The 10,688-nt window shown below is 38.1% G+C and overlaps 1 protein-coding gene across 1 annotated transcript in view; it reads left to right on the plus strand.

Moving 5' to 3' along the window:
• Positions 1–10,688, plus strand: part of USH2A (usherin) — a 551,884-nt gene that overhangs the window by 18,452 nt on the left and 522,744 nt on the right. The window contains exons 6-8 of the mRNA XM_012558807.1: positions 1,233–1,412; positions 2,745–2,875; positions 7,205–7,478. Coding sequence (XP_012414261.1) covers positions 1,233–1,412; positions 2,745–2,875; positions 7,205–7,478 — 585 coding nt within the window. The remainder of the gene's footprint in view (positions 1–1,232; positions 1,413–2,744; positions 2,876–7,204; positions 7,479–10,688) is intronic.

The following is a 10,688-nucleotide window of genomic DNA, read 5'->3' on the forward strand; positions in this document are numbered from 1 at the left end:
CTAGGGTTGTCACCCAAGAATAATATGGTGCCCCCAGGTTTCTTCCAGGATGTTAAAATGTAACTAACTTAAAGGACCCAGTTAATTATAATTCATTCAAGGATTGTGGTCTTCAGGGAATCAAGATGAAGATCAAAAGAAGTAAAAATTCTCACTACACTTTGGAGAGGGATACATTCAAATCTTCAGGACTGGTTAGAAGCGTCTCTAGAGTAGAGGGGGTTTTCATTCAGTTGCTTTAGACTGATAGCAAACGCTCTCTAAAACATTCACACAGATGTACACACACAGTCTCACACATACAATCACTCACATTCAGAGTCTTTGTTCTCCTTTTTTGCCCATTAAACAGACTTGTGAGCTGTGGTAGGTCCAGGCCCCAGAAGGAGAGAATACCCTGACACCAAGTACCCTTCCTAGGGTCGGCATGTCTCCATTATAAGTAAATAATTTGGTATGTGTATATAAGTTGGCCTTGTAGCACTTTGCTTCTGAATAACTTCCCTAGAGTCAACTCATCAACTCAAAAGCCGAGAACCAAGCTTTGGGTCTATACGTAAGGATATGACCCTTATGAAATATGACCTGAACAGCCAGTCAGATGCTTGCTCCCCAGGGCACTCTCCCTTTATAATATTTTCTTGCTCTCTCTCACTCTCTCATTAGCTCACTTGATTTGTCCCCTACCCCTAATATAACGCTCTTTGCTATATTAATAAGCCCTAAATCTACCTGGTCTGGAGAGTTCTGAAATTCAGTGTAACGTTACACGAAGTATTGAATTCTTAAACATGAAATTAGAAATCACTTGAGCAACAGAATGATGCAGGGTGATGAGTAAACTAAACTATAAAGTACAGTTTAATAGAAAAACTCCCTTCAAATCTTCTCCTTTTTAAAAGCTGTTACAGCACTTTTGTTTTTAAAATTAGTGGCAGATAAAACTTTCCTGGTTAGTTGCATAAAGCAATATTGTTGGGTATACTGCAAAATCAGGATTATCTCATAAACAACTGTTTCTGCAGATATAATGTGTCTGAGCCAGGGCTAAACCTTATAAATGTTACCAGTTACCGTGGCTGATGACGTGGTGTTTACATGAATGGTTAAGATGCTCACAGTAAATAGGTGGTGAGAACTATTGTCTATTTCTTTGATTCTAAGGGCACGTAAGATTACTGGAAAAGAATCTTTAAAAATACATATTTCTTGATATCTATCAACTCCTGCAGAGATAATTCAAAAGGGTTTTGTGGGCTGTCTCAAGGACGTGCTTTTTATGAAGAATTATAATCCCTCTGTTATCTGGGAACCTCTGGAGTGGCAGAGTTCTGAAGAGCAAGTGAACGTGTATAAGAGCTGGGAGGGATGCCCTACTGCGTTAGAGGAGGGAGCCCAGTTCCTAGGAGCAGGTACGTTCCTAAAAGAGACATCAGTGCTTGCTTAGCTGTCTGTTCACACTTGGCGTAGTTCAGTCTCCCCTGTCCAGTTACTTGGACCTCTTGTGGACCTACTATACACGGAAATACTAGTTATGCCTTGATGCACATAAGTGTATTCTCAAAGTCTGAATATGTAATATAAATTGTAAAACTCATAAATATATATTCATGGGTAAGATCTCTGGCTGCCCGTGATAGTTCTTGGTTTGCATATGTTGGTGTTGCAAAGGTCTATTTGTAAGTACGTTGTTTGGAAATCAGAATGCAGTCTTACTTAGAAAGATGATTCAGAGGAGTTGTGTTTATCAGTTTAATTCACAAAGACCTATTTATCCCATTATAAAAACAAAAAAACCGGTTGCCATCGAGTCGATTCCGTCCCATAGTGACCCTATCGGACAGAGTAGAACTGCCCCCATAGGGTTTCCAAAGAGCAGCTGGTGGGTTTGAATTGCAGACTTTATGGTTAGCAGCCTTGGCTTCCTGTAGTTCTTAACCACTGTGCCAACAAGGCCCTACTATAAAGCTGAACGATATTCCAAAAAGGAAAATTTCACGTCTATAACGGTTAAATAGGCCATTGAGAGAGAGCTGAGAACATAACCGCGTCCCTGCCATTGTCTCAAAGGCTTCGGCCAAAAGGTGAGGTGTGGTGTCCATGGCATATCTCCTCACTGGATGTCTCTGCCTTGGCAGCCCCCCAAGGTGAGGCGGTGGAAGGGAATACGATGGCTTGGTGGGCAGGTCTTGTTCTTCAAATAGAAGCCCACCTATGCCTCCTACATTTAGAACTAAGTTGCTTAGTTACTATGTTGCTTAAACTGCCTTTGGAACACAAATCTAAACAATATCACAATCTGTGCACTTTTTCACTGTTCTTTTCTCATTGGCTAAGTTCCTCTTCGCCAGTGCAACAGGTATATCAGCTCCTTCTGCCACTTCTGTACAATTACAGAAGGGATTTCTTAACATTGATTTGCATCCTCTATAGTGACAGATTTACTCAATGAGAAAATATGTCACAGAGTCTTATAACCCCCTGAGGATGGCGGTGATGTTACGCTGTTGTTGTCAGGTACAGCTGAGTCGATTTTAACTTACAGCAACTCATTGTGACGGAGTAGAACTGCCCCTACAGTTTTCTAGGGCTTAAGGTCACCAGGTCTTTTCTCCTGCGGACTGACTTGGTGGGTTTGAATCACCAACCTTTCAGTTAGCAGCAGAGCGCTTAACCACTGTGCCACTAGGGCTCCTTGATATTACATTAGATGTGCTAATATGGACATTCTCTTATCTTTAAAGGGTTCCTGGAGCTTCATTCATATGTATTTCATGGTGGAATGGACTTTGAGATTTCCTTTAAATTCAGAACCGACCAATTGAATGGCTTGCTGCTTTTTGTTTACAACAAACATGGACCTGATTTTCTTGCTGTATGTTAATTAATTTAAGTAAATTTATTCTTAAATGTCAGACCCAACTTAAAATATATAAACCATGTGCGAAGATTATACTCGATTGAAGTTTCTTTGCAGATTTATTTTTGTTTTCATTTTTTTCCCTCAGTTAATTATGGGGTTTTGGAGTCCTGTCAGTTTATGTTTTAGGATCATGATGATTTTTTTTTTAAATGACAATTATTACTGTTAAAATTTTAATTCTACCAAAACAGACCAGAAACTAAGGAATTAAGACAATCCAATTGGGTTTTGGTGGTTTTCAGATTCTAAGATATTTTCGTTTCGTTGATTTTGTACATTTCTGGATTATATAAAGTGAATTTTGTTGATAAGATAGATGGAAATTTATCCCTTTATAGTACTTATTAAAATTTCTGCGCACGGAATGTATTTATATCTGCTCTTGTTTGTTGTTGTCCTCCCCACTCAGTATAATTTCCGTGAGTACAGGGACTTTGGTGTCTTCTTTACAGTTGTATCCTCATTGGCTAACTTGATATCTGACACTAACTAAGTACTCAATAAATACTGTTGAATGAGTGAATGAGTGAACATCTGAGTGACTTTATGCTGTGGCCACCCCCATCAAACATTCTTTCATCATCTGCATGTGCGTAAGCTCCGTGGAGGATGTAAAGGTGTTGATCAGTTGTCACCTCCTCTTGAGGAGCATGTCTCCGATGAAAGCTCTCACACTGTGCTGTGCCACCCTCAGTCCTCCATGTTTCTCCATTCATTGCCTTTGACATATGATAAATGTCCATTGTAATAAATAATAATGTTAATTTAGATAGCTTTAATAAAGTAACTTGAAAAATCATTATGTTTAGACAAATATAGATTGATGGTCTACTGTGTGCTAGGCTCTTTCTTTAGGCACTTCTAGTACGGCTTTGAAGAAAGTAGACCTTCACAAAGCTTATGTTCTCATCTTCAGTATCTGAGGACTCAGGCTTCTCACAGGTTACCTCTCAACATCAACTCTTCTTGTTATCCCGAGTAACTTCAATATATACGACCATCCCCTGGAACTTGCTATAACTCAGAATGTTACACAGCTACCATCTCAAACCTTAAAACAACTTTATATCCTTCCAGCTCTCTTGTTCTCTCATTTCTCTCTCTTTGAGCTCAACATATTGAAGCCATTGGCTATTAGCCCACTTTCTCTTTAATTTCCTTGCTCACTACCTTATATAGGTAAAAGTACAGCTCGTCAACCATATTTCTATCAGTGCCCTGAACTTACATCTTCAACTCCATAACCCTGGATCACAGACTGTTGAGCACTATAGGAGAACATATACAGGCACTGTGAGTAGTGATGCTCTGAATTTTGGCGTGTCAGTTTTTTCATTGGATAATATTTATTCTTTACAGGACTGGTTGACAGAATAGATGTGGAAAGTGAAAGAGAATGTGCAATCTCAGGACCTGGCAGACTCCACAACCTTTAAGTCTTTAGATCATCTATCACTCTCACAATAAAAGCAAACATATCACCACAGCTTCTAACCTTTCTACCTACAAACTTTACCATATCTGAATCAAGCCTGGCTTCATTCTCTCCTGACTCAGAGGGAGAAAAAATACAATTGTCATGCTAACAACCAAAGTGAATCATTCTCCCTTTATTTTAGATTCTGTTCCTTCTCCTGCAAGACCTTGTTCTACAAATTACCCCCTTTTTGTAGTTCAGCTGTTCCTTCTCCCTTGTCTCTTCCCCTCCACATACAAAATGCTTGAGCTTCATTCATCTTGTTTGTTTTACTTCGAAAAAACCCTCTCTGCTGTATTTTCCTTCCCTTACAGTCAAGTGCATTGAAAGTGATTACTCTTGTTATTTCATTTTCTCATCCCACTTCGGTCCTCAAAACCGTACATAAGGCTCCTGCCCCTACAACTCCACTGCAAACCAATTTTATAAAGTCGCCAATGACCGCCATGCTTCCCAGTTTAGTGAGTAATTTTCAGTTCTTATCTTATTGGATCTTCCTGTGTCATTCTCCTTTTTTTCTTAAAATATTCTTCCCTACTGACTTTACAAAATGCTGGTTTCTCTTGATGTTCGTTAAATCCTTCTGGCTTCTCCATTTTCTTTTCCAACTTAAAGAACTACTTCTACTCTACCTTCACCTTAAAACTGGCCTTGCCAAAGATTCTATACCCCTTCCCTTTTCTTTTCACTCTTTTTTACACTAATTACATAATCTTGCTTAGCTCATCATCAACTTTGTCCATTTTACTGCTACGTCCCAAGTACATGTATTTTTATGTTAGACTACCTCAGAGTTTCTCCTGGATGCTTTACAGGCATTTCATAAAAACAATATTTATATATAAAGAATAACAACACCTGACCTTTCCTTCGAATGCTTTCCATATCATGATGATGAAATACTTCCTTAGTTGCCCAAGGAAAATTACGGATATCCTTGATTTCTTTTTAATTTATCTCAAACATGCAACTTTTCAGTGATTTTCCTGATGAGTTGCTTTGTAAAATATCTCTTAAATTGAGTTTTCCCTATCATCTTCATTGTTATCTTTATTTTATCTTTGCCCAAAAGCAAAGATAAGAAGGCAAGAGGGGACAGGAAAACTGGACAAATGAAAATAGGGAACCCTAGGTGGAGAAGTGGAGAGTGTTGACACACTGCAGGGTTGGCAACCAATGTCACAAAACAATTTGTGTATTAACTGTTTAATGAGAAAGTTATTTACTCTGTAAATTTCACCTAAAGCACAATAATAAAAAAAAAAGTTCTACTGTTGCCTACATGCTCTCTGGAAATATGCTTAACTACTTAGAACCTTAGTTTCTTCACACATAAAATAGAAAGAACACCCACTTGTAGAATTGGTGTGAAGGTTAGAGATGCTTTATGTAAAGTATTTGGTTCAAGGTCTGAAATATAGCAAATGTTCACTATATACAAATCACTACTATCGTTACAATGGAAGTTGGTTATTTCATTCTCCTGTTTCCAATTTTTATTGCTTACAAGAGAAAAATGAACTTTTTCCCCATATCACTCAAAATCCTCCAAAATCGGGCCTTTCTGTTCCTGGCAAGGCTCTTTCTAACTCACCCCCTCTCCGTATGTACCCTTTGTCTTACTAACTTGGTACTTTTTCCCAAACCCAATGAGCTCTCCCCTGTCCCCATGCCCTTTTACATGTTAATCCCCCTGCTCGGAGGGTCCTCCATGGCTCTCACATAATATTCCAAACCCTTACTTCAAACCTCTCCCGATTCCCAGGGAACAAAGGGCATATCCTTTCTCTGCTCCCATTGTACCCCATCTCCATCTTGGTTGCGGTATTCCCCTCTATGTTTGTCTCTGCTATTAGAGAGTGGGATATTTGCGAGCAGTGGGTATTTTAGAGCCGCAGATGCCTGGAATGTAGTAGGGGCTCAGTATTTATGGAATGAATGGATAAACAAATGACCAACTGCCTACCTGATGTACTTTGCAATGATGTTTACATAAAAAGTAATTTTTCTCTGGCATTACCTGATTTGTTTTATTTGACACGATGAATATCAAAACATTTACCTATCCTACGATTGTTTATTTCGCTTCTAGCAAAATAAGAACATGGTAAGAAAAAACATGATCGTGTAACATTTTGAAGGAAAACATATAGAGACATTTCCTTTACCAGGAAAATCTGAGTAAAATATGTTTACATCAGAAAATGACACATTAATCTAAAAGAATATGCACAAAAGCAATTATGTTATTTAGAGATTTGGAACAATAAAACTGAAATATTAATCAAAATACATCTTACAAATTTGAAATGGAGTTCACCAACCAGTTAAAATAAGCTTAATCAGGCTTGACATTTCATTTTTTTATTGTCTTGTCATATTTTCCCCCAAATTAAATTGATATATGAAGTAGTATTTTCTCATTTTCCAAAACTCAAAAAAAAGTCATAGTTCAAGCTGGTCTTTTCTCTTCAATTATCCAGCCACTTATAGTAGAGTTTACTTTTTTAACTATGTTGCACCAAAAACAATGTTTAGGCTAACACAATATCGCATCATATAGTATAGTCATTACTGGGTAAAAATTTGTTTGACTCAATACAACATTCTACATGTCAGTTATAAGCTTGCAAAGCACTCCATTCCATGTTACTGTAGTTCTGTTTAGAATGAAGTGGAACATTTTTATGGAGTGCTTTCAGCGAAGTTTCTTGCTTTCCTCCAAGAAATTGACTTTTGCTCCATCCCAATCTCTTATTCTGAGCTCTTTATTCATCTGTTTTCTTTTTTAATTTGCAATACAGGTGGAGCTGAAGAGTGGAATACTGAGCTTCCTGTTAAATACCAATTTTACCTTTACCCAAGTGGATTTGTGGCTGGGGCTGTCCTATTGTGATGGAAGGTGGAATAACGTGACCATGAAGAAGAAAAGCTCAGTCATAACAGCGGGCACGAATGAAGTGACGAAAAGTGCGTTGCAGTCCAGGGCTCAGCCTCTCACGGTGAACTCTGCAGTCTATGTTGGAGGAATCCCACAGGAGCTGCAGAACACTTCTAAACACCTGAGTTTTGAACAAGGTAAACTCCATCTGGAGGAATTCACAAGTTAATAAACACCTGGCCCTTCTAGAGTTTGATGGTTCTGTGTTTCAATATAGCAATAGAATTCAGGCTGAAAGTAATACTCACCCCTTCTTTTTTTTCTTGAGAGAGAGAATTTTTAAGTCTTTAAAAAAGAAAAAAATCACAGGGCATGTCTGCAAATAGTTTTGTCTATCGCCCTTAACAGTATACTAATATACCTATTTTATAATCAGTATATTTACTGTAACACGTCTTCATCAAATATAATTGTAATTAATATATATGAAGATGTAATTACATATAGTTTTTCATGTGTTTGCTTTGAAAATGCACGTGGCACTAGTTCTTTTGGATACTGATCATTGTCTGTAGTTACAAACAAAAATAAGTTAGTGTGTACAACTAGGAAAAATGGCGAGTAAATTCATTGTTTTCTTTTGTCTGATATAAACGCTAAGTGTCTATTTTTTTCAATAGACCTCTCATGGGGTAAAGCACATAAGAGTTGGTTTAGTTGAGTTCCAAATATACTTGTGGAAAATCCATATATTGTTGATTATTAATAACCATCAGACAAAAGAAAAGTGCTTACTTATAACTAAAGCAAGCATCTCAATGCATATAAGTTTGAACATAATCAGATAAATTATTAATATAAAAAAGGCTAACAATTACTAAGGGCATCTTGTGTGCCAGGCATGGTTCTGAGAGCTTTAGAGAATATGAAAGTCAACTCTTCATAACTAGCCAACGAGTTTCATGTTATTATTTTTAACCCCATTATACAGATGTGGAAGGACAGAGAGGAGAGTAACGTGCCCAAGGCCACATGGCAAGTAAGCAGGCAGCAAGCCTAGGACTGGGTCTGAGGCAGGCTGGTGTCAAAGTCTACTTCCTTCATTACCACCCAGTATTCTCTTTTGTGGGCATTAGCCAATGATCCTTCTTTATAAAGTGAGAACAAGCGCAGAAGTTTCCAGCATGTGACCAAGCATGCTCCCATGTAGAAAATGTTCTCTATGTGTTTAAAAAATTCTGTACCTTGAATGGTTAAAATTTCCATGAAAGTCTTTGCCTATTTGCTAAGTACATAAAGATTTAAATGCCTTTGAATAGAAAATATATGGCAAACTCTAACGAGACTTTTAGAAGGGTACTAGTAAGGAGTTAATGAATAACTGGGGTGTAAGACAGTAATGACATTTTCAAGACACTTAAGATGTAACAGCAGCTAAAAATATTGCATTCTCACAAGGGCTTCTCCAGGATTTCCAGTTTCTGAGATTAGAAAGAGCTTGCAAATCCTTTGCATGCATGAGATGACTTGATCCTGTTTACATCAGGGAGGAAAAAAAAAAAAAGAACAAAAATAAAAAACAAAACTCTGCATATCAAGCCTTGTGCTTTCAAAGTACACCAAAATCCATTAATAGGATGGTGCTAGATATAGGGACCTGGCTAAAAATGGAGTTGTAAGATGAAGATTAGAGAAGTTTAAACATCACCATAGTCCCAGGGGGGATAATTGAGGCTACAAAATGACTAAATCTATGATACCGAGAGAGATTTATTTATGAGTAATACTAAACTTTTATCACATCAGTATCTTCCATATCAGTGCTTCTCAAACCACTGATAAAATATTGAAGTATAGTAGCCAGAATATAGTAAGAACTCAATAAAATTACTATCATTATTACTATTCAAGATGCATATTAATCACCTGGAGAGGTTGGTGAAAATGCAGCTTTGATGATACCATCACCTAAGATTCTGATTCAGATGCTTTGAGAAACACTGATCTGTATTAGAAAGAGCATGGTTCAGAGGTGCTGCAGGCAGGTAGTAAATTGCAATTAAAATGAATCATATGCACAGAAGGTATTTTTCCAATTTGTTATCAATAGTCTTAAAAATCTGTCTTCTTCTTTTTCTGTGATTCTTAATTAGCCAGGTTCTTTTCCCCCAGAGGCTCTATTTTGTGATATTAAAATGATTTTTTATTATCCCTTGATACTATAATCTTCCTTTGACTCAAATACAAAATTAGTTTTCCTCTTTGTTTTGGAAACACTGGGCAACATAATTCACTGGAAATGTACCCCCTGAGCTCATGGAGTTCATCTCTTAGGACTGTCACTTAGGTCTAGGTTGGGAGTGGCTTGGTCAGGCATGTGGGTCCACAGGTTATGCTCTACCCAAAGCACCCAGCCGAGAGGGTCTGGGTGGGGGCTGAAGCCAGGCCTGCCTACCAAGCCCAGTGCCCGGTACAGGACTGCCTCCTCCAGAGAAATGGCTACTGGCTTTCCAATTTATCAGCCCCGAGCTCTGGGCCACCTTTTAATAAATTGAAGGTGGGGAGCAATGTGTGTCTTTTGTTGATCCTCACAAAGGCAGAGAAGCAAGAAAAGGAACAGCCGTGGAGCTTCCTCCCACAAACATACCTTTTCTTCTATTTTCCTTCTCACATTTCATTCAAAACATTTTTTTTTAATTGTGGTAAAATATATATAACAAGATATTTGTTGTTTTAACCATTCTCACAAGCACATTTCAATGACATTGATTACATTTGCCATGTTGTGCAACCATCACCACTATCCATTTCCAATTATTATTATTTTGGGGGAGGGGTTTCCGGGTGGGGAGTTAGAAGAATGGTACAAACCTCATTTGATCTAACTCTCTGGCTGCCTGGTGCTGAGGATACCACAGTGAGGAAGCCACAGTGAGCACAGGCACCTTCTCTTCCAAGACCTGAGGCCGGAGTTCCCCTTGCTGAGGAGGATTAGTACTCACAGACCTCATCTAGAGCTCTGTGGACCATGTATTTATCTCCAAGGTGAAGGAAGACTATCTCCATGGCATTTCCCAAATTTAAAAAATTGTCTCATGAATCTTATTTTTGATGTGTCCTATAATGGTACTCACATGCACCATTCTTTCAAAGATGCACTTTCAATGTTCTCATTTTGTTGGTAGAGAAATTAGGGTGTGGCGAGGTCAGGTAACTCAGCCGTGGGCCATCAGAAGGTGACTGCTGGTAAAGAAACTAGAATTCTTAGCTTCTGAATTTTCAAGCACGTGCTTTTCTATTGAGCTTCATTGCTTTCAATTCAATTCACCAAACTTTTTGAGTATCTACTATGTGTTCAAGATAGACCTGCAGTACTGATCAGGTGGACCTAAATGAATGTGAATGAC

Source organism: Trichechus manatus, unplaced genomic scaffold (genome assembly GCF_000243295.1).
Source record: "Trichechus manatus latirostris isolate Lorelei unplaced genomic scaffold, TriManLat1.0 scaffold00187, whole genome shotgun sequence".
In the NCBI taxonomy this organism is placed as follows: domain Eukaryota; kingdom Metazoa; phylum Chordata; class Mammalia; order Sirenia; family Trichechidae; genus Trichechus; species Trichechus manatus.